This window comes from Vidua macroura, chromosome 1, assembly GCF_024509145.1.
Source record: "Vidua macroura isolate BioBank_ID:100142 chromosome 1, ASM2450914v1, whole genome shotgun sequence".
Lineage (NCBI taxonomy): Eukaryota > Metazoa > Chordata > Aves > Passeriformes > Viduidae > Vidua > Vidua macroura.
The window spans coordinates 151,853,562-151,877,990 of NC_071571.1; the positions used below are offsets into that span (position 1 = coordinate 151,853,562).

The following is a 24,429-nucleotide window of genomic DNA, read 5'->3' on the forward strand; positions in this document are numbered from 1 at the left end:
TTTTAACTGAGTTTGCAAACAAAAAGCTTCTCCATTGCAATGGGGATTACACAGGGCTGATCAATTCCTTGCAGATTACACAGGGGACCAGTTGGAATTTATTTTTCTTGGACAGACAAGTAAAGCCAAAAAAAAAAAAAAAAGGAGCTGCAATGTGATTTGAGCCAGAATTCAGACTTTTCAGAGATTCAGGTTGTTTTTCCCGAGTGAGAGCTAGCAGCTAATTAGATCTAAACAGAGCATGATGACCACTGTTAATGAGAAAAATGCTCCAGGAAGAGCAGACTGGGTGATGGATCTGCTGATCAGGGACCAATTAAGGTGTAACCACCACACTGGGGAATGCTCCAGTCCATACCATGATAATAAGATGTATTCCTGTTTCTCTCCAACCCCGTCCCTATCATAATCTCCCTTGTCCCTCCCTCCTCTATTTAATTATCAAAGACACTGCTGGGTAAAACATCTCCAGCCTGTCAGATTTAATTCAGCTGTGAGAGAAGTACATTGACCACACACACTCACCCTGTTCCCAGTCTTCTGTTGGAGCACACCTTTGCTCCCACATTTCCCAGCCCTGGAATCGTGGATTCCTCTCAATAACACTGTGGTCCAAGTTTTTGGCTGTGCTTTAATGAAGAACAGAGCATTTGCATGCTTGACAAAGTTCACTCTCCACTGCACTGCTCTGCTGAAAAATGAGTCCCTTAAAAAAGTGCTGATGGCCCCAAATGGGAAATGTGAAAAAAAATGTGGTGATTCCTTCAAAGTGTTCAGTGAAAACATGAGCCACGCCCTCTGGTGTGGTGTTATGCTGTGATTGGCAATGTTATTAGTTTGGACTTTCATGTTGGAATGTGGAATACCAACAATTTCAACTTTAATAGTATTAGGCAGAGTGTGGAACATAAAAATTAAAATGTTACCGTACATTAAAATGTTATTTGCATCCTGTGAGACTGTTGGAGGCTTCAGAGGGTCCCAAAAGCCCCTGTTGCTACAGCTGTCCAAACTTTTTTTGATAATCTCTGCCCTCTTTGAAGCTCTGTGGCTCTGGTTTCATCTCCCCACCTTGGTCCCTGGTCGGCAAAGGCCAGAGTCTCTCACCACGCAGCTCCTCCCAGAGGGAAAGATTTTCACATTCCGCTCGTTTTCCTTCTTTGGGCCACTCAGTGGACGGCAACTGGAACGAGTGGTCGAGCTGGAGCTCGTGCTCCGCTTCCTGCTCCAACGGGACCCAGCAGCGGACGCGGGAGTGCAACGGGCCCTCCTACGGCGGAGCCGAGTGCCAGGGACACTGGGTGGAGACCCGGGACTGCTTCCTGCGCCAGTGCCCAGGTCGGTGACAATGCCTTCTTCTTTCTCTTGGCCCACCTTCCTCTGCAGTCCCAGTAAAATGTTTATTTGGGGAAGACTCGCGCCCTTTCTGGTGCATCCGGACCATTCCAACAGACCATGCCTGTTGGTTTTTGGTTTGCTTTTTGTTAAGGTTGGGATTGAAAGTGTTTGAGACGATATTTCGTATTCAGATTTAAATGTTTATTATTTATCTATATTACAGTCTTACAAGTTGTGAGTTTTACAGCATTCTACTAACAAGCTATAAAATGTCTATCTATTTCTATAAGGTTTTTTAAGGTTAAACTATCTAATTAAGAAATTATACTTAAATTATTTTCACTTTTAACCAATAACTAATTACCTGAAGTCTGCAATGTGGACTTTTCTAACTAATTACAAAATACCACCCAAACCCATGAAGAAGAAGGTGAAGAAGAAGGATTAGCTACTGCTCTAAAGCAGTAATCTGTGCCCCTCAACACAAAAAACTCTTATTATCCAAAGTTCCAACGTATGCCAGCCAAAATCCACTGCTAGCAAATGTTTCAGGAGACCCCAGAGAGGTGAGTGATTGCCCACAGGAAATGTGTCTTTCTAACCTTAGATATCAGCTTTTCAGCATGAGCTTGAAAAAACCCCAAGAAAATATCAATGAAACCCTTCCCTTGCCTCCACAGGGCTTCAGCTTCCCTCCTCTTTTTGTTTTGTTCCTCTCCTCCCACCATTTCAACATTCCCAGTCATATTTCAAGCAAATGGGGGATCCTCCATTGTATTTCAGCTTTAAACCTTATCAGTGAGAAGGTCTGTCACAATAAAGCCTTTGTTCATGTCTGTGTAAGATTTGTTACTCACTTCAGTCATCTGTGACCTAATAATGATGACAGCAATAATAGTAATAACAACACTAATAATAATAATAATAATAATAATAATAATAATTCCTACTGGAATTCATTGTGGTCTACCTGTTTCTTCAGGGGATCTCATTATCTGCAGTATTTAACAGAGGTGTTGGCTTTTCCTACATGGTCTCAAGTAGATTTTGATGTTTAGGAATCTCACTCTTTCTTTGCAACTTAGGGAGATCTTTAAAGATGAAAAGAGGCTTCAGAACCCCATTTTAAGACAACCTTGTCCCACTGATTTCAGAGTTATCTGTCAAAGCAACTCAGGTCATACTTTCCACTGCATAAAATATCACTAAATAAAGTACCAGGATTTGGTGCTGCCTCTCTTATTTGGTAATTATTGACTACTTTTTGGAGAAGGCATGGATGTCCCACCCTCCCAAAAGGAATTATTCAACCCAAGATGATATGGTAACTCAAAATTAAAAGCCCAAGTAGTAAAGAGCACACTTAGGCCCTGTTCTAGTTCTGTCACTGAGTTGTTGTGGTACAGCAGAGGAGAATGTTTCCCTACCTTGCAGGCTTGTTGTGAGGGCTAATTAACATTTTTATGGTGCTTTGATAAATGCCATTGTTAATGTAAAAGGAGCAGAATTTTGATAAATGTCATTGTTAACGTAAAAGAAGTCACATTTCCACTGGATCTGGAAAGATGCTGGGAGAAAACACTATGGAATGAGACAACATCCCAAACCTTTTTCCAAGGCACGTGAAGCATCAGTGCAATGGAAACAGCTGGAGGGAGGTTTATTTGAGGTCTTCTCATGTTTTTTTTGCCCAAGGGCTCTCCTGGTCTCTCTAAATCCCTGAGCCAGACCTTCTCCAGGAAGCTCTATTTTCACACATGCATTGCACATTCCCAGTGAACTCCAGATGTGGAACCGGCCTGGCAGATGTGGCTGCCAGGTTGAATCCCTGCCATGGGAAGAGTGTTCTGGAGCACAGCCCTAAATCTCAGCCTGAGGAAAGAGATAGGGCTGCTTTTGCAGAGCATGGACGTGCTGAGGAAGAGTACAAAAGCACCCTTGGACTGATGGGATGGGAATGGGAACACTCTGATTTAATGTCTGTTAAGGATCAAACCAAGATCCAAAGCAGGAGACCTCCCTTCCTACCAAACCCTATCCTACTCTCCCTATGTTCCTCTGCTCGCCTTTGGGTCTTGATTCCTTCTGTTACAGATGATGTTTGGGACATAACAGGCTGTTTCTCCTAATTTTCCTCCTTTTTTTTTTTGTTTCCAGTGGATGGGAAGTGGCAGGCCTGGGGAGTGTGGGGCAGCTGCACCGCCACGTGTGGAGGTGGCACTCAGAGACGTGACCGGGTGTGCTACGGCCCCTTCTTTGGTGGAGAGACTTGCCAGGGTCCCAAGGAGGAGTACAAGCAGTGCAATGACAGAAAGTGTCCTGGTATGTACCCCAGACCCCTCGTGCTTTCCTTTGAATGAGGCGGAATTTTGGATTTTGGAATTGCTTCTACATCCTTTGTCAGAGATCTGAAGGCTACAAAGGGTTGTAATCTAATAAAAACCTACCCATGACCCAGGTACAAGGTACCAGGTCTTGATTTAACTGTTGGAGAATCCAGTGCGACCATGTTGGTTTCAGTGAATATTTGGTCAATCCCACCAGCCCTGCCTTGGTGGTTTCATCTTTTCATTGCTGTAGACTTACAAGAGGGAAAGAGGAAACTGTTTGGTAGCAAAAATTGGTATCAGAGTCTCAAGTCCATGAAGTTTTTGAGTACTAAGGATGCTGCACAGGTTTCCCACCCTTTACCTCTGGAGAGCCTGCATACCACTGGAAATTAAAAAAAAAAAAAAAAGTGTCTGCATCTGTAAGAGCTTTACCCAAATCTTACCCTCCTGCAGAGTGTAAAAGCTGAATGGAGGGTGAGTGAGCTGTAGGGCAGATGAAAATCTGGGTTTGAATGTGAAAAATAAGCTGGAGTGAACACATCCAAGTGGGAAAGTTTCTGTCTGCCTCTCAGACTATACAGAGACCAAAAAAAAAAAGGCCTGTCCACCATTTCTGCTTTCTTCCTCAGTCTGAGTTGAAGGGCCTGGTGAAATTGCTGGTGGGGAATCAATGGCCTTTGTGATATTTGCAGTCAGAGTGCATCGATTGTAACAGGCCATGAGCTTTGACTGAAAGGGTAATTAATTGTCAGAGCAGCTCAGTGAGAGACAGGACAGATTCTCATGGCAGTACCCCAGCATTCCTACTGGAAAGGGCCATCTCCCTAAAGGACAGGAGGCAGCAGTTTTGATGCAGGAGTAACAGGGGGCAGCTCTTCCACGTGGAGACCAAGCCAGCCCCTCAGACTCCCTCACAGAGTGCTGAAGACAAAGAGATGAAAGCCAGAGGACTTCAGCATGGAAGTTCCAGCACGTTCAGCTCAGAAATGACAGAGAAAGAGGCTGTGTGACAGCCCTGTCACTCTTTCCAGCTACGCTCTTAATGAAAGGCATCACCTCTCCTTACAAGCTGTGCCTCTCAATTAGCAGTGGCGTGTGAGAATCTCTTCTAACTCTGCCACAAAGCTCTCCCTCGCCACAGAAAATCTTAGCACCAGGTTGTCTGGTGGTGTCTACAGAGTGAGGCAGATTTAGTTCAGCTTTAGTGTGTGCCAGCTGGGGCCCTGGCAGAACAAGCCCGATCTTTTCTTCTCTTTCCGCAGGGGTTGATGCCTGTGCAGTGCTCAAAAGGAAAAGGCAAGTCTCAGGCACTGGGGCCTGCCAGGGTTCACAGCCAGAAGGGTCTCGCTGCAGTTGTTAATTTTCAAGGGAAGGAAAAGGTGGGGAAACATCAGAGGCTAAAAATAAACCCGCTCAATTTGTTCTCCAGAAAGTATCACATGCTGGCATGATTTGATTTGAGCAGAAGAATTGAACTTAATTGGGTTAGTTATTAAAATCTCCCAGTGCAAATAGGTTACTCTGGTAAAAGGGATTTTGTTGTGAAGCAACATCAAAAAGGAAAAAAAAAAGAAGAAAAAAGGAAAGGATTCTCTCCTGGTCTGGGAATTGCTCCTGCACTCACTGGCAAGACAACTCCAGTCAGTGTATTTTTAAAGAGCATCTCTGATCCACAGCATCCCTCAGCGGTCCCCAGGGACACTGCAGGGGTGACAAGACCAGGAAGTTTTGACAGGCCAGCGGGGGAGAAAGGGGAGGAGAGATGTGAACATTTTCCCTCTCTGCTTTTCCCTGTGCTCTGTTGCTTTGTAGCTGAGGGTTCTGGAAACTTCCACACCTCAGAACCCTCCTGTGAACCATGGGACAATCTGTGACTGTGGTCAAAGCACGGAGACAAGAGTTTGGAAATCAGTCCCCGCCTCTGGGACAGGCTCTGTGGGTGACCAAGTGCTGTCACAACTGGGTTATTCAATCTCTCTGCCCCACAGCTCCATGTCAGCAGGCTGGAAATTAAATTGCCTCTTTTCCACCCCTGATCTGGCTTATCTGCAGAAGCCACGAGCTGTTGGCTCAGGGATGAGCCCTGCTCATGTGCAGAGCACAGCTGGGGTCCTGCTGCCCTCCAAAGTTCCATCACAATAGCGATTACCCACAAGGGGACTTTAAACCAGGGGAAGGAGCATCTGTTTCCAGGCAGAGAATTCAGCTTATTCATTCCCAGTATCTACTGGGGAAGAATCCATCTTTGAACTGCAGCTGGGGCTGGGGCCAGTCTTGGAGCCTGCCTGCAGGAGCAGTGACATGCAGACAGCTTTTTGGGTCCTATAAGAGTTCTTCAAAGAAGCAGGACTTGCCATGCCCATAATTTAGGTTTGAGCCCTTCTCACAGCCAGGTTGGTCCCTGGGTAGTCCCAGAGCAGCAGTGGGACATGTCCTGACCAGCTGCAGGCACAAACTCAGCTTCCTTTGTGTTGGAAATTTTACATGCACAATGAATAAAAACTGTAATCAGAAACTATTAAATCAAGTTTTTTCTCCTTCCCTCCCTCAGGAGTGACAAATAGCTTTAACACCATCCTCATGGCTCCCTCCACTTTACATGTTGTAAATAATGAGTTTCTCAGCACAAAGACCTCCTGTGGTGAATGTTTTTCTCCCAGATCCCACCAACTCCAGGACCGACTCAGCTCCACCGACAGACAGAAGCTTCCAAAACCATCCTTCCAATGATTTTTTTTTTTTTCTGTGATGTCTCAAAACACATTTTTGCAGGCTTCTGGGCTCTGCAGCGGTGTTTGGAAATGAGCTGCTGATGCAGTTCCAAGTTGTTGGGGCTCAGATCTGCTCTGTTTTGTGCACAAGATGGAAGCAGGCAGAATGAAGACCACCCAGGGGATGTGTCCATCTTGTCTTTTCATTTGCTTGTTCTTTTCTTCAGACTTAATCCATTGATTCATGCCAAGCCTCATTTTAGATACATCCAGCACTGAAGATGGTGACCCTGAGGGATGGCAGAGGTGGAGTCTGGAGCTATGGAGCTCACCCACAAAAGATCTGCCCATTAAAAATTAAGAAATAAAACTCTTTAGTAGAGGGTAGCAACAGCAGTTTTCTTGCAAAGAGCTGCCCCAAGGCAAGGCGAGGATGTGAGTGGATGGATTCTAGTGAGCTAATCCTCAGAATGGATGAATGCCCAGTTTTCAGACGGGCAGAGCAAATTCCGGAGAGGTGAAGTGACTTTGTGAGGGACTAAGCACCGGCAGAACTGGGAGTGCAGCTCCAGCCTCCTGGCTCACAGACCACGCTCCCATACTTCCCTTTTCCTCGTCCATGCTGAGGAGGAAGCTTTACCAATGGAGTTTTTCTCTCCTGGCAGAACCCCACGAAATCTGTGACGAGGAGAGTCTTGGCCCTGTGGTTTGGAAGGAGACGCCAGCTGGGGATGCTGCCGCCGTCCGGTGTCCCCGCAATGCCACTGGTAAGGGTGACTGCATGGTGGGGAGGTGCTCCCTCATCCTTTGTGTGTGATCCTTCATCCTTTGTGTACTAGATGAGGAGAGCCTGGCTGTGGACAAGAGGACAGGCACATGGACTTCCCTCCCTTTGTCCATGGCTAAATTAACTCTGGGTTTCTGTTTTCGCTGTTAAGCATAAACATCTTAATTTCTACTGTATAATCTGAGGTGGTTTCCATCCATCCTGTGGAAAGTTTGAAATTAAGGAGCACAGGTATATGTTCCCTGTATTATCTACAAAAAGCTTTGCAGAGCAGGTAGGGCTCTGGACTGGGGTGTTGTAGTTCACTCCAGTGCCCATAAAAGCAGCTGCTGTATGAGAGCAGGAAATCTGAATTCTGTTATCCACTTACACTTTGAAACATCAGCACCTGTCTAAAAATTTCTTTGAACAGTCAAGTTGATGGTCTGATTGTTCTAGTGTAAAGGAAAAGGATATGGGCATCCAGGTGTTACCTGTTGTGGCCACAGGAGTGGAAGGTGGTGCAGAGAAGGCTCCAGGAGCGATGCTGGTCCTGGGATTTGTCCTCAGCTGGATGTTCCTCACTGCCAGACAGGAACAGAAATAATGGCAGCAGTGTCAATATGTGTAAAGGTTTTATTTCGTTTTTGGGAGAGGGTTGGATACAGACAGCTCTCTTTGGCTCAGCTGGGACAGTCAGTGTCATCCTCAGTGCCGTCCTAGAAGGCTGTATCCAGAGAAAGGTCACTGAATCACTTGGCAGCACCAACAGGACTGCAGACCCAGCAAACCTGATCCTCAGAGACTTCCCAAATGGCATCATGATGGCTGGGACAGGGTGATTCCTCTCCCTTTCCTCCTCTCTGATGTGCCTGCTCCTCCACATCACAAGGCATGTGATTATCACTGCAAACCCTTCTGTGGATTGGAGCTGAGGGGAGGACTGGAAGCAGCTTTCAGAGACTTTCAGCTGATGCAAAACTGGTGCTGTCGGGTGTTTATTCCCCTCCAGGCTGCGTGGGCAGCACAAGCCCTGCTTTAGTTGCAAGCACCAGACCAAACCACCTGGGGAGGCTCGTGGGGCTTTCCCAAACCAGGAAAAATGCTGTCACCATGGCAGGAGAAAGCTTCTCTTCACCCTGACTGGCCATGTCCAGTTTGTTAATTCTTGTTTTCCTGCCCCGTTCCTTCTGCTGGTCTGCAATAGTAAAAGACAGGAGAAGGAAATAAAGATAATCCCCACTAAAGGCTTGTTCAGGCATCTGCAGGTGCCTCTGGTGCCCTTTGTGCTGGTAGCTGAGTCTGAATTGGTGCATTGACCAGTTCTGGGTGATCTCCATCAAATCATGCGGGTTGGAAAAGACCTCTGAGATCCTCAGGTCCAACCATTACCCCAGCCCTTCCAGGCCCACCACTAAACCATGTCCTCAAGTGGCACATCTACACATATTTTGAACACTTTCATGAATGGTGATTCCATCACTTCTCTGGTCAGCTTGTTCTGAAGCTTGACCACCCTTTCAGTGAAGAACTTTTCCTTAATATCCTTCCCAAATCTTCCCTGGCACAACTTGAAGCTGTGTCCTCTTGTCCCATGACTTCCTACTCATGACAAAAGACCAGTACCCACGAATGCTTGACTTTCCATCCTGTCCTCACTGCCATATTTGTTTCTTTCATTCTTCCAGGGCTGATCCTTCGAAGATGCATCTTAGATGAAGAAGGCATCGCTTACTGGGAGCCTCCAACGTACATCAAGTGTGTTTCTATTGATTACAGGAACATACAGATGATGGTAAGGCAGCCCCACTGCTCAGCTCAGCAGATTTGGGATCCTCCCTAATGATTGTTACATGGCTACAGTTACACAAAAGAAGGGGAAAAAAAGGAGTTTCCAGCTCTGCCCTGATTTTCTCTTACTGTTTTTTTTTCTGCTTACCTCGTGATGCACGGGCACTCCATGGACAAGGGATGGTTCCTTTCAGGATATTTTAATATCCAGCTTGGCAGAATCTGGGTTCTTCCAGCCCTTTCATATCACGTTATCATTAAGTATAGCTATGACTGTATCACTTTTAAATAAGCATCTTATTTTTTGTTAATCTTAAGTTCATTGTTACGAGGAATTTCTGCTGATCTCCTGCCACCTTTAGGAGAACTGACCTCTCCTGTTCATGGTAAGGTACAGTCTGTCCTAAAATAGTTCCAAATTGATTGAAAGAAAACAAGATTTTGGGGCAAAAATATTCTTTTGGGCTATGAACAGAACAAACTTTGTAGCAGGACAATTTCTTCTTTGTGTGCAAAACAGAACATTTCAATTCTCAGTCATTTTAGAGCCACTTGGAAGATAATTTAGAATATATCACTCTTTTCTATCATTTTAAAAATATCAGAGGCTCTCAGGCCAGCAAAGATTGTCAGATTCAACTGATCTGCACTCTGAATTTTGAAGGAGGTCAAAAACCTTCCCCGGCGATTCCTTCACCGAGTTCATTAACTCGACTTTGACTGTCCCTAAAAGTGTTTCTCGCGTTTCTTTTCTGTTTCTCAGACCAGGGAACACCTTGCCAAAGCTCAGCGTGGGTTGATGGGAGATGGGCTGTCAGACGTGCTCCAGAACCTTGTGGAAATCTCCCAGGATGGGACCAGCTACAGTGGGGACCTGCTGTCCACCATGGATGTACTCAGGAACGTGACAGAGATCTTCCGCAGGGCTTATCACAGCCCGACTTCTGGGGATGTGCAGGTGAGCCCAGGTGCATTTCCCGGAGCCCAAGGCTGGCTTAGAGAGGTGCCCATGCTCAGGACTCCAGGTTTGATTACTGATACTGATCGTAGCTGATACAGTGCTGATGAAAATCAGATTATTATTTTTCCCGACATAAATGTCTTTCTGTACTAACAAACTCTCCTTTTGAGGTGGTTCTTCCTTGGTTTATAAACTGAGAACTTGAAAGCCAAGGTCATTCTGAACTATTTCAACATGATAGCACTTCACTGCAAAACCTAATTGATATGAGAACATTATTTGGTAGGGATTTCAGGCTAATGACTCGAGGTAAAATGATTCCGTGGCATTGGGTACCTGGGTGTTGATGTAGGGGAATATCATTGTGGTTTCTTATCCCAGGGTTTTACTTCCAGCAGCTGCAGAGCAGCTACAGGATACACCCTTGGGATAGATCATCACCTCATGACTTGAAACATTAAACTGATCCTGCAGGTTCTGCAGAGGGTGGTAAAACTGGAGAAAAAAAAAATCAATAGTTTTAAATTTCCTGTCTCCTTCCTTCTCATGGTGTGCTATAAAGGTCCTACCATGGACAGCACCCTTGTGTTCCATCTCTGCATCTCCTGCCTGGTCACAAGCTAAAGGGGATCCTGAGGTTTCCATATATTGGAAACAACAGAAATAATAGAAAAAAAAAATATATGAAAAGATTTATGCAATGGAAGATCATCTGGTTTTAACCAGTTTCTGACAAATATCTACCGTATCTGTCCTTAAAAATCATCAGTAATGGATACAAGACCTATTCCCAATCCAATGCCTTAGAATATATAGTAGTTAAAGTGCAATCCTTGGGAAAAAGGTCTTATTAAAACCTGCTTTGCCATTAACATCCTTGGGGACTTGTGAAATGCTCTGTGAAATGCTTTTGGGAATGGGATCATGAGAAGGCTTTTGGAGCATCTTTAAATCTCACGTGTCCCTCCCACACCGTTGTGACCTTCCCAGCCCTTCCTGGGCTACATTTGCATAACAACCTCTTCTGTCCTCTCTTGTCTCCCTTCTCCAGAACTTTGTCCAGATCATCAGCAACATTTTGTCAGAGGAAAACCGGGAAAAATGGGAGGAAGCTCAGCTGGTATGAACCTTCAGCACCTTCCCTGGGAATAAAGAGGCTTTCAGCACAAGGTTCAGCCATGAGGAGGGGAATTTCCAAGCATCTACATGACCTCCTAAGAAGAGCTTAGTTCCAGGCTGAGTCACATTAAAGGAGTAACTCAGGGAGCCACAGGATCTCAGATCTGAGCCAGACTCTCTGCGTGAAGAACAGTGAAATGCTGGTGGTGTAAACCAAATTTGGCATGGGTTTCAAGGGTCGGACTTAGTTAGGAGTTGATAATCCTGATGTCTTTCTGTAATTCCACTCTTTCCTCTTGCCAGGATAAAGAAGCGGGATCATGTAGCTTTGAGTTCCTAGCTGAAAAGATGCAGGACTGGAGGAATTTTCAGAGCTGGGGTCTGCTCGGCTGAGCTTCTGGGTTCAGTTATCTTCTGCTTTATTTCTCTCCTGTCAAGGTTAGGGATCCTGCTCAGTCCTGAACTCCCCATTCCTGGAAGTGTTCAAAGCCAGGTTGGATGGGGCTTTGAGCAAGATGTGGAAAGTGTCCTTGCCCATGGCAGGAGCTTGGAATTAGGTGAACTTTAAAGTCCCTTCCAACCCAGGCCATTCTGAGATTCTATGAACAATTCTGTAGCTGAATTCTCAAGTGTTAGGGGCTGGTGTTGTTGGTTTTTCTTTCTGTGTATTATTTGGCACTTGACTTGTGTGTCCCATTTGAGCTCTCTGTTGTGGAGCTGTGTCACACCTATTCCTGTGTCTCTTTACCATTCCTTTTGTGAGCTGTTGCTGTTGCAAAATTGCTCCAAAAGATCTGGAAACAGCAAATAATCAAGAAAAAAAATTACCCAACACACAAAGCAACACCAGAGCCCAGTTATCTTCATACCAAATGAGGAAGTCCTCTGGGGAAAACTTTTTAACAAGTGCTGGCAATTGTTAAAAAGACAATTGTTGAAAGTCCAGAACATGAGACAGGGACTCAAAAACATTTCCATCATGCAACAGCAACTGTCAGGAGCTGACCAACCTTCTCTCTTCTCTTCTCTTCTCTTCTCTTCTCTTCTCTTCTCTTCTCTTCTCTTCTCTTCTCTTCTCTTCTCTTCTCTTCTCTTCTCTTCTCTTCTCTTCTCTTCTCTTCTCTTCTCTTCTCTTCTCTTCTCTTCTCTTCTCTTCTCTTCTCTTCTCTTCTCTTCTCTTCTCTTCTCTTCTCTTCTCTTCTCTTCTCTTCTCTTCTCTTCCTGATATCTTGTGCTTTCCTGTTGAATTTGGATGAGGGTGACATGGTCTGGCTCTGGTTGGGATAAAGAATCTGGACATGGTCCTGGGCAAGGTGGCCCTGCTTGAGCAAGTGGGTTGGGCCAGATGGCCTCAGAGGCTCCTTCCAAACAAAACTATACCCTGATCTGTGATTCTATGCCCAAATACTTGGTGTCAAGCCTCCAGGTGCATGTAGGTATTTCAGCACTGAGCAGAGGAGACTGTCAAGTTGTCATGACAACAGGGAAACCCTGTTGATCAACTTAAAAACAGCTCGCTCTGTGTGGCACTTGGTTCCCAGTGGCTTTCCCTGTGCAATCTGCTCTCCGCACTTCCAGGCAGGCACTGCCCAGGGTCACCATGACCTACGCATGGATTGGGAACATCACAGGGAGAACCTTTTCCTGGTGTGTGTTTTAGTGGGAATTGAGATGACAGCCCAGCACCATGACTTTAGGACACAGAAATCTCCATGAGCAGGATGCCAGCAGAGGTTTTAGCAGTCTCTGTGCTTCTCCCTTAAAGCTGCTGGACCAAAATCACATCTTGCATTTCATGAGATCGAACAATTATTTTAAAACAAAGCTTTTGGCTCCCAATTTGCTCATTAAAAATAAACCCAACTTCATTGCAGTCACACATTCCAATGCCCTGTGCCCCCCCCCAGGCAGAAAGATATTGTTCTAGGAAAATAAAAACTAAAACAACCCATAAAGGTATTCAGAAAAGGGCTACAATGATTTTTAAAGAGCCTTTGTCGACCATTATATGATAAAACCTAAAATACAGCATCCAGGGTAGACTGGATTTGGTTTGACCTTGTGATTTCAATCTGTAATGGAATATAAAAGTGTGCAGCTAAAAATAGCATCCTCACTCAGTTCTCCTCCTTCTGTGCACACCTGCTGTACTGGCAGGACTTTTTAATCTCACCCTGAGACAGTTTTAGTCTTACCAAGGTTCCTTGGACAGACAGAGAGACACAGAGACGCGCATGGCCACCCCTGTCCTCTTTGCCCACACTCTCTATGGCTCAGCCTTCCTCCTGCCTCCTTCCCATTCTGCTTGTCCCCAGCTGGGGACAAGCTGGAATGTCTGGATTATGGTGAGGAACTGAAAACGCTGTGGAAGTGGTGGAAAAGGAAAAGGAGAGGAGCTGAGCTGCTTTTCTTCAGCCTCTCGTGGCATTTGCTAAGCCCCTGTGGGCAAACGTGCTTTGAGGAGAAGACAAGTAGTCAGCAGAGCTTGTTTCAAATGGATTAGAGTTTATGGAATCTGTCACTGGAAAACTGGTTATTGTTTAACAGCTCTGTCTTAAGTTGGCAAAGTACAGGTAAAGAAGAGTCACTGCCAATGTCTTTATCAATGGGGAAAAAATAGGGAAGAAATGAGGCAGAGAAACTCCAGGACAGCCTGGGAGAAAGAGCCTGATGATTCAGAGAGTGAGATCCTGGCAGCAAAACAGGAAAGGAGAAAATCAGGCTGCCTGGGATTCAACATTAGACTACAACTGTCCTTTGGTGTGGTTGCTTTCAATAGAGGGAATTGGAATGAGATGATCTTTAAGGTCCCTTCCAACCCACACCATTCTGTATTTCTATGATTTTATGAAAGGAGATGGGTAGGTTATTCTCTTCTCCAGAGGGTCTCCAATATTTCCTTTTGTTTAAAATCTTGCCCTCCACCCTAAGTTCTATCAATCTGAGTGTCACTTTATAATTATTTTGCTTTTCTTTCTTTTTCTCTTTTCTTTTTTCTTTTTCTTTTTCTTTTTCTTTTTCTTTTTCTTTTTCTTTTTCTTTTTCTTTTTCTTTTTCTTTTTCTTTTTCTTTTTTCTTCTTTTTTCCTTTTTCTTGGCTTCCTCTTAGGATTTCCCAGTCCTCCTTCTCCACAGCTCCATAACAGTCCATTATACCCAGCATATGCTCCCAGTTCACGCGTGAGGGCAGAAACCTTTGCCTGCAGAGAAGCTCCTGCTGTTCTCATTAGGATCTGATCTACTCCAAATTCTGCCTCTCTTTGCAGATAGGGCCAAATGCCAAGGAGCTGTTCAGGCTCGTGGAGGATTTCATTGATGTCATCGGCTTCCGCATGAAAGATTTCCGGGATTCCTACCAAGTCACGGACAACCTGGGTGAGTTCATTGGCACTCCCCACGTCGGGGAGAGACCCCAAAAGCTGTTAATTACTGTGCAATATGGATAACCTGGGCTGTGGGGAGAGAAGGAGGGAGGGGAGGCAGCAGGTGGTGGGATATTAAAAGGTCTGGAGGAAGACATGGATGGGCATAAATACAGGGGTGGCCTTTCTCCAAAGAAGTTGGGATTTCATAAGGAAGAAGAGAGATCCACAGAGAGATCTGAGAGATGTCTACCAAATGGAGAACAGATGATGAACTGGGCAGAATTAGACTCTTTCTTTTTATTTCTTGAACACAAAACCAGCCCAGCAGCCAACAGAAGCAGTGAGCAAACAGCAGGCAGTGTTTGATTGATGCTGTGTGCACAATCTCAGCGTGGAACTTGTTGCCAGAGGAAGTTGCAGAAGCCAAAAAGTACAGATGGGTTCATGATGGGATTAGAAAAGTGCATAAAAGAGAGGTCCATTGGTGGCTGTTAAAGTTGATGATCTGGATGCAGCCGAGAGCTGAGGAAGTCCTGCTGATTGCTGGGAGGACAAACCAAGAGATGTCTTGTTCTTGCTCACACTTCTTATCAGCGGCTGCTGGCCACTCCTGGAGATAAGGTGCTGGAGCAGACTCTCCTCTGCCAGATTTAATGCAGGCAGGACCCTTTCAGCAAAGCACAAGCCCTGCTTTTATCTTCTTTCATGCATTTCCTCAAGAGATATTTCCTCAAGAGAGCATCACTCTTATGCTCTCAAGATCCAATCTCTCTGATTTCCCACTAATTCTTCCCATGCTTTCTTGAGCACACATGGAATTTACTGAAGCTGGTTTCACTTACTGGTTTCATTTCTTGCTTCTCCCCAGTCCTCGGTATTCACAAACTGCCTGCAAACGCAGCAACCGACATCACCTTCCCCATGAAAGGCTGGAGGGGAATGGTGGACTGGGCCAAGAACTCGGAGGACAAGGTCACTGTCTCCAAGAGCATCCTGTCTTCAGGGCTCTCAGGTAGGCAACACAGCTAAGATAATATTTTTTCCCTTCATTTTCTAAGAGTGGTGCCTTCCGTTTGCTTTGTCTTCAAATCCTCTTCCAGATCAGCTGGATTTGCTCACAAATGTTTGGACATCACAGCATTGATGAGTGCCAATAAGGCTTTCAAATATGTCCTAAGAGTTCGAATTAAACTCCTCACAGAAGTTCAGGGCAGGTTTAGTGCCTGGGTGTGGATGTTTATCTTTCCCTAAAGAAGCAGGAAAAATTGGCAGACAATGCTTTAGGTGCCCTGCAAGCCTGGATCCAGACCTGATGGAGCCATCTGAGGGTGAGTAGCTGGGAGTCAGCAGGTCAGGCTGAGCAGCTGAGTCTGCTGCTGGGACAAGCTTTGATAGATCCAGGGATTTATGGCCCTTTTGTGAAATTTCCTGCCCCCAGAAATGAAATTCAGAGGTATTTATCACTGAGGCTCCACATCAGGGCATGGATAGGAGCCCCAGCATGGAGGTGGTGCCTCAACGAAGCTGGCCTCACTGCCAGATCTGGAAATCTCTCACTGCACGCTAGGATAACCCAAAACTATTTATTAAAAAAAAAAAAAATTGAGGTTTCTGGGATGGTCTGATGGATGAGAGTCCCAGGAACCAGCACACTCAAGGTGCTCATCTTTAGGCAGAGACAACATTTGGCAGGATTGAGCCCTGAGTTCTCGAAAGCAGGACCCTAAATTGAGTTGATTGATGATGGGATTTACTTTTGGCACTCATGGCTTTGAGACCTGCTGGCTTCCCTTTCCTTGGGATGGAGGCTGGAGACTGAATTGTTGCTACAAAAGTCCTTTGGCCTCGAGGACCTTTTGTCATGGGCCTCCCTGCTGGGGATGGCATCAGCCATCACTTCAGCTTGGGAAATCTGAGGCCAAGAACAGTTAAGTGACACCCCCAAGGGTAAACAGTGAGTCACTGGCAGAGCAAGGACCTTGTCGAGTACTCCTTGTGCTTGGCTGTGCCTTGCAGACAGCATGAGCTTCTTGGGAGAAGCTGGAGCACGTTGGGAGCGTTATCCCAGTTTGTTTGTGGAAGCTGTGGTGCCTTCACCTTTTGATATCTTTAATTAACTGTTGGGCAAATTGCTGGACCAGACCTAGATGAAGCTGATCCTGCTCTGAGGCTGAGGGCTGTCCCAAAAGTATCCAGCTCCCCATGGAGATGTTTTCTAGATTTCTGTTGGAAGCATCCTCACACAGAGCTGCTCCAGGGCCCCTGAGCTGTCGTGACTGAGCAAACAAACATAACATCCACCCTGAGGAAACAACTTCCAATGACTGCTCACCTCTCCATGGTTTCCTGAATAGCACCCAGGGCTCTTCTGCCTCTGTTTTATTCAATATCTTATGCTGGTGGTGTAGGCTTTGAGGGGTTACTCAGTGATTCCAGCAGAAATCCACCTCTGTTAGTTTTGATCCTCACTTTTCTCTGGGAACAAGAGTAGCTATCCTGAGCAAAGTGCAAGGACAGGCAGCTTCACGAGACCAAATCCAAACCCCCTCACTGCTGGGAGCTGACTTTGAACAGTTGATTTCGATGGGCCAACACTGATTTATGCAGCTGGGTGACAAAATAGCTCTACAAGCCAGTCTGTCAGTCTCTCTCAGTTATGTGCTCACCAGATATCCCAATTTGATGATAAGAAAGACAGACATGCCGAGCTGTGTCTGTCCTGCAGTGATGGAGCAGACACACTGTCAGCTCAGCCTCAGTACAAGATATCAGAGAAGCCCCACCTGGTGCTTTCCCAGGCTTCTTCAGCATTGCTTTCCACACAGCCACTTGCTTTTTCTTCCCCTGAAAATCCAGCCCCAGGGCTGCCTCTGCTGCTTGTGGTTTACCAGGGGAAGTTCTGGCTTTTTTTGCAGCTGGGGCACCGTGAGGTAGTGGAGGAAGAGGAGGATAAATAAGAGGAGAAGGAGGAGGTCAAGTGACGTGCCCAAAGGTCACACGGATGATTCAGAGGCTCATCTGGATCTGCTGCAGCCCCCAGAGGCAGCACATGAGTTTTGGGGTCAGAGCAGGCGCAGTGGGACCTCTCCCCTTCCCGCTGGCCTTGTCAGCCCGAGCGTAGCTCTTCTCTCTGATGGCCTGATAGCTGTGGACGGCTCCAAAGGCCTCAAGGTGGCTGCAAGAGACCTTTCCACCACAGCAGATTTGTCTGCTGTGGTGCTGTCAGAGGAATTTGGGGGTTTCTGAACGGGGGAGCACCATTTGGGAGGGGTGAGCCTTGGTGAAGGCAGAAATCTGGGATACTGGGTCACCCCAAAGGTGCTGAGCCCTCCCTATAGTGACAGCAGCCACTGCATCCCACTCCAGTGATGTCGGTACTGGCCATGCTCCTCCAGAAGCCAAATCCTGCCCTGGGGTGTTCCATGGGGACAGCTGCCACCCTGATTGTCTCAGTGCTGTTGTCTTCTTCCCTCTCCTCTGGTGTCCTGCAGTGTCAGACGACTCCTCTGTCTTCGTGGTTGGGACCGTGCTGTACCGCAACGTGGGCAACATCCTCTCCCTGCAGAGGTAAGAGGGGCTGCCTGGGGATGGGGAGCAGCTGGGAATCACCAGGATGATCCCTCTGGCTGCTGAGCACTGGTCCTCCAGGGAAAAGTAGAGATCACTGGGTGCAACGAGACAGATTTTGACCTGCAGTGGGAATATTTTCACCCCATGTTCAGGTAGGGCCAGGCTCGTGTCACAGGTTGGAGGTGCAGGAATGTTTTCCTCATCCACGTGCAGCACCCCAGACACGAGGGGAGGAAGATCAGTGCTGCTGTCTCCCTCTTCCCTGCCACCCTTTGCCTTCCAGGAATGGAACCTCGCCCTGCCCTCCTGGTCACGCAGGATTTTGGCAGCCCTGACAGATGGGGGATGCTCAGCTGCCCTGATCTTCCTGAGCTGCCAGCCACACTGAGCCCTGGAGAGCAGCAAGGCAGAAATCAGGCTGGGGAGGAGAGAGGGGAGCAGAGCACGCCTGGCTGCGCGTCCGCCTCGGGCACCAAAGCTTTTGTGTTCAGCACTCCGTCCCCTTTTCTTCGCTCCTCTTCCTTTTCCTCTCACTCTTGCTTTTTTTTCTCCCCAATGACTGGTACTGAGGCAGTAAATTAAGCATCCTAAGGCACCTTCTAAATCTGTTCTGCACTGATTAGCGTGAGCCCATTTACCATAAACACCAGGGCATCTCTCCTCACCGATAATCATTTAAATACCTCCAGATTTAGCGCTGGCAATGGCAAAAGAGCTCCGAGTGAGTGCAGAGAGGAATTAGCAAGTCAGCCAACTGTATTCTGTAATATCTTCCATTACAGCAGTGGGAATTAGATCAGAAGGGCAATAAACATCATTGGCTCAAATGATCCAGTGGTATTTCAGCTTCCTCTGGCCAAGCAGGGAATGAGCTCTGATAACCAGCAGCTGCGGCAGCCACAGCCTCCGAACAGCTTTCCCAGGGGACAGCTGATTTAAGATGTTCCTTAATTAAAGGACAGTCCCTCTTTAAAAAACTCTCGAGTCTTGAATCACCTGTGGAGAGTCAAATAAAAAAAAAAAAAAAAAAAAAAAAAAAGATAAATGAAAGCAGCAGTAAAACACCTCTTACTTCAGTGCTGTGCAAATGGACACAGCATTAAAAAGGAGAATGTTGTTAAATAACAACATAGCTGCCTACGGGTCAGAAATATTTCTGACAATGGAGGAGAGCAGCTATTCCTGGGTACACGTAAGAAATATGGACCCAGACCCTGGACTGGACCACTCTGATTCAATGCAGAGGGTTTCTTCCAAGAAGGAGGAAAAAAAAAAAAAAAAAAAAAAAAGTGGATTTAACTCAGCAAACATCACCAGCTGAGCTGTTCCTAATTGTCCCAATTTACCTCCCCCCAAGCAGCAATTCTGTCTCTGAGTCACACATTACTCTGTCCCCTTGGATCCAGAGAGCCCAGCAGATCTTGGCAGCTGTGACAGTTGGGATGGGCTGCACACAAAACCTGATTTTCCAAGCCAGGGAGGTGAGAGAGGCGCTTGGTCCCAGCTGGACTCTGCTGCAGGGGACACGGACAGCAGAGAGTCACCAGCCAGGCTCCTCCCTGTGTGCTCACCCAGCACTGTGCTCACAGCCCTTTGCAACCCTTGGTGGCCACTCAGGAGCCCTCCGAGCTCCTCTGAGCTCCTGCTCAAGCCCAATCTCTGCGTGTTTTGTTTTCTTCCCAGAAGCTGGACTGCAAAGTGCTTGTAGGAAAAGCGACTCATCTTCCTCCTTTAAGACTCCCCGTGACACTTGAGTCCTTCTCCATCCCCGACGAGCTGCTCAGCTGCTTAATTACCTTCTCTGCCAGGAGCCTGCCTCTCTTTTTAAGGCTGAATTTATCTGGCTTTCACTTCCAGGCATTTGGCCTTTGGGTGGGTGACTGAAAAGCCCCACCATGTGCAAGGAACTATCAGACAAGCCTTCCAACAGAGAAATTTTGTTTGTTTTCCTGCACCTGGATCGATTTTGTGTCTCTGTTTTGAACTCCCTTTGCTGTTTCCCCCTCTCAAAGTGAAATTGAACCCAACAGCACAGTGGAATCCAGACAAGGAGGGTACAGACAGACGTTCTTTGCTTCATCTCAGTGGAAGGGATTTTAAAGATCATCCCATTCCAGCCCCCTGCCATGGGCAGGGACACCTTCCACTGTCCCAGGCTGCTCCAAGCCCCATCCAACCTGGCCTTGGACACTTCCAGGGGTGGGGCAACCACAGCTGCTCTGGGCAACCTGTGCCAGGGTCTCACCACTCTCTGAGCAAAGAATTTCTTCTCAACATTTAATTACATTTAAAACCTGTCCTCTTGTAGTTTAAAACCATTCCCCCTTGTGCTGTCATTACTTACCCATGTAAAAAGTTGCTCTCCGTTGTTTTTATAAGCCTCCTTCAACTTCTGGTTGAGCTGCAGCTTCTTGGCCACTGATCACCCTTCATGGTCTGCACACCGGTGACTTCTGTGTTCCAGCAACGTGCCACGCTGGAAAATCAAATTCTCATTCTGTCTGTGTTGGCTGCACCGATTCTCACCTGCTCCTCAGCCTCCACAAGGAGGTTTGGGTGTCATCCCTGCTGCTCCTGCGAATATTCAGCAGCACTGACCCAAGGACTGACCCTTACAGACACAGCCTCTAATGAAGACATGCACTGGTGGTTACCTTTCAGCACATCCCATTTTTAGCTTCTTACAGCTGCCTGCTCCCCTTATTTACTCCTTTGCTTTTCCTCTGTAGGTTGATAGTTGGGCTTTGTCGCTTCATTCTTTTTTTCTTCATTTTCTCGTTTAGTTGTTCCTTTTTTTTTAAAGGAAAAGATATATTTTTTGTTTTTTTCTTTCACTGTTAAATCAATGTTGTTGTTCCCTCTAGTGTTGGTGGAACAGTAGCTTTTTGAGCACCCACTTACACATCCGTGGACAATTCTAAATAATTTTTTCCTCCTTTTTTTTTTTTTTTCTTTAAACATTATTTGTTTTAGCTGCTGTTAAGCAAGTGCAAATCTTTCGCACCTAATTATTTTTTAAAAATAAACATAAAATCCAGAGAGAAAAGTGAAAGATTTTTGCAGCAGTTTGTTAAACTTCAAAAAAATGCAGAAAAATGAGGAAACTCTGTATATTTTGATCTTCAGTATCCAGGGAAGTGCCTACAAAGAGTTTGACTTTCCAGGAATGGGAGATACCTCCTCACTTGTTGCCCCTTCCAAGAGCCAAATCTCCCAGGGCTGCCAGATTTATTACAATATTTGTCTGGGCACAGACATTTAGACATCTACATGAAAGGTTTGGCCTTTTTCCATTTGCTTTTGGTCCTCAGGGAATGAAGATACACACCAGTGCCTCCAGCCAGGATCCTGTGCTGCCCCATGGATAAACAACCATGCCTCAGCCTCACTGCAGTGCAGGCTAAGCCAGCCTTGGAGAGGCAAAATGGGATTTTCCTTTTTGGAAAAGATGTGAAATCATGGAATATTCTGAGTTGGAAGGGACCTGCAAGGCTCACTGCAGTCCAAATGAGCTCCTGTTTCCTCGTGGCAGAGACAGAAAATGAGCCCAGGAATATTTTATTTCTGGGATAGATACAGACTCTAAGGCCAGTTGCTTTAGGGGTTGATAAGGTTCATAAAATGGTTTGATTTTGGAGGGATACATGTGGATTGGCTGTGAGGGGAGCCCAGAGGTCAGAGGATGGGGTGCATCGGCAGCAAATGTCTTTGGGGGTATTTTATAATAATGGGGTCAACCCCTTCTGCACTGTAAACCTTGCACCACCAGTGATGGCTGCCACGGGATTCCCTGCTCCACAAAAATCCCTCTAAAAGCTCTCTTTCCCCTCTCCTCCCCAGGAACAGCACTGTTCTGAACTCCAAAGTCATCTCTGTGACTGTGAAGCCATTCCCTCGCTCTCTCCTCACCCCTCTGGAAATCGAATTCTCCCACCTGTACAATGTAAGTGGTTCCTGGGAACCTGCCCCATCCCATGGCTGTGTTTGCTTCTGCAGGGCAGGAATGTGTTGCTGCAAGGAAGGAGGTGGTTTTGATGGGCTACTGACATCTTTTTGCTGGTGCAGGACCCTTCGATCTTCCCCCCAAAAAAATAAAGCTTCATTTCCAGAGCAGCAGGACGGTGCCACTGCTGGCACAGGGAACATGGCCATGCTTGTCCCCAGTTCACACCATTTCACTGTGGGCATCGTCACACAGGAATAATTGTGCACTCATTAAAATAACTTGGTGTAACAATGGTCTTCTTTGAGGTGGGAAAGGCAGGGGGAAAGGTTATCCTCATTAATTCTGGAATATTACTGTTGTCCTCAATGCTTTCCAAGGCAGGCAAAAATTCCCTCCATGTTCCTCTGCTCAACCCTAAGCAGATTTATGGGACATTTACATACCCCAAGACCCATCCTTGTGGAGATTAGATGCCCTCCTGGGGCTCTGCAACATGAATATTAAGATCTGTTGTGTCTTTGGACTCTGCTGGAGGGATTTTCCAAAGCTGTCTCAGACAGCTGGAGTCAGAGGCAAACCTCTTCCAGGAGGCTTTAAACACACCTGACCCCCTCCTGCAGGGCTGTGCTTTTGTCCCACAAAAGCAGAGGCTGTATTTGATCCACTTTCCAGAAGGGAGCAGCAAAAGGATTCTGTGTGAGAAGGAGGGATAAGGAGGAATATCCGTGGGTTGAGTCAGGAGGGAGGCAGAGTCAAATCCCTCTGCAGTGCTCGTGATGCAGAACAAACCAAACATTTTATTCTGCCTTTTCAATCCCAGGCTGGCAAAAGCCATTCCAAGGATTTGAGATCCATGACAGCTCATCTGGTGTATCCCAGGCACCCCCCATCCTTAGGGCAGTGGAAGGAGATTTACAAGCCCCACAAATCCTTATTCCACTCCAGACACTCCACAGACACTGATTTGTTTCCATTTTCCCTTTCTTGTCTCCTGGCAGGGAACCACCAACCAGACCTGCATCCTGTGGGATGAAAATGATGGGTGAGTTCTGTGGGTTTCTCTTTATTCTTGCAGGTCTGTTTGCTTTTTTGGGTGAAATCGTCACCATTTTAGCAGTGATGTGTCAGTTCTTGCTCTCTATACTCAGTATTTTCTTTGCCCTGATGGGGAGTGCTTCTTCCTTCACACGTGCACTGCTTCTCTTTGAGCTGTCTTTTAGTACTGTTTTGGATTTTTCCACATATAGGATGCATGAACTGGGACCCAGGACTGTGGAAGTTTTCAGATTGAGCTAAGCACAGCTGTGCTTGGCTCTCTGCAGTGCTCATCATAAGGAGAGTAACAAAAAATCAGTTGCAAATATGGCCTGTGGAGGTGAAGTTCAGGTGATAGGAACTTTACATTGTGTTGCTGTGATATAGAAAAATGATTTTGCCAGAATTCCAGCGATGGCTGGTGTTGTTCAGGAGGGTTTGAGTGATGTGCTTGTGGCTACCGGGGGAAAAAAAAAACCAATCTGAAGTTACCACGAAGAGTTGGGACCATAAATTCCATATGTGGAGTAGTTGTCAAAGAATGTGCATCATATAAAGAAAAAAAAAAAAAACAAAAAAAACAAACAAAAACACCAACCACTCTGAAAGTGAGGTCTTAAATCCTGAGTGAACCTGACAGGGATACAAAGTGTTTGATTTAATGGTGGTTTTACTTCACTGACTTTTGCAACTCAGTTTGAGCTCCTACCTGGCTCCTCTTCTGCTTGCAGTCAGTTCCTCTCCTTGAGATCTCAGACATTTGGCACATGCCCCTGCATTTATTATTATTATTTATTATTATTACCAGCAGCATCTGAAAAATGATTCCATTCTTGTCCTTTTATGCTCCATTAAGTAGCATATGCACACAGAGGCAGGCAACATATTTACACTCAGCTCAGTTCCTGTTGGTATGGGATTAATTTGGCATCTCTGAGTGGATCCAAAGCAAAGCTGAAGAACCCAGAGGTTCTCCCTGCCTGTGGAATCACACCTGTATTGTAGCCCAGGGCAGAACTGGTCCCTCTGGCTTCTAGTGAAAATTGCTCCAGCATTAGAAAATGGTTGAGATGCAGGTGGACTTCCAAGAAATTAATATAAGGGGGGTTTATAATATTTTCTGTGTGCCAAAGAGTGTGTGGGTCAGCACAGAGGGTTGGATTTGGGGGCAGGTTCAGGAGCTGGCCTGCTCTGCTAGATCTGTTGTTTCTCCAAGCTGGAATGGAATTAAAGCACTTGTACAACAACCCAATTTTTGGCAAGTAAAGGCAGGAGCTGGAACCATTGCCCCTTTTGCTCTGCACTCCATCCCATTGCTTTTGGCTTTCCAAAAGCAGAGAGAGGGTTGTGTCCAGGAAGATGGAGATGTTTCCCTGCCATGCTCAGACCTGGATTTAATTAGCTGCAGTCTGAGCATGAAACGAGCAAAATCCAGTTTGGGCATGGCCGAGGGACAGGGATGCCATTCAGGGTGGGTACGGGAATCTGTCAGAGCTGG

The 24,429-nt window shown here is 46.3% G+C and overlaps 1 protein-coding gene across 4 annotated transcripts in view; it reads left to right on the forward strand.

The window, feature by feature from the left end:
- Positions 1–1,191: 1,191 nt before the first annotated feature.
- ADGRB1 (adhesion G protein-coupled receptor B1) overlaps positions 1,192–24,429 on the forward strand; it is a 140,317-nt gene continuing 117,079 nt past the window's right edge. For all 4 annotated transcript variants that reach the window (XM_053981688.1, XM_053981695.1, XM_053981704.1 and 1 more), the window contains exons 1-11: positions 1,192–1,338; positions 3,496–3,660; positions 7,045–7,146; positions 8,834–8,940; positions 9,700–9,894; positions 10,949–11,017; positions 14,282–14,390; positions 15,249–15,392; positions 17,872–17,947; positions 21,791–21,893; positions 22,895–22,938. In XM_053981688.1, the coding sequence (XP_053837663.1) occupies positions 8,935–8,940; positions 9,700–9,894; positions 10,949–11,017; positions 14,282–14,390; positions 15,249–15,392; positions 17,872–17,947; positions 21,791–21,893; positions 22,895–22,938 (746 nt within the window). In that variant the 5' untranslated portion in view covers positions 1,192–1,338; positions 3,496–3,660; positions 7,045–7,146; positions 8,834–8,934. The remainder of the gene's footprint in view (positions 1,339–3,495; positions 3,661–7,044; positions 7,147–8,833; positions 8,941–9,699; positions 9,895–10,948; positions 11,018–14,281; positions 14,391–15,248; positions 15,393–17,871; positions 17,948–21,790; positions 21,894–22,894; positions 22,939–24,429) is intronic.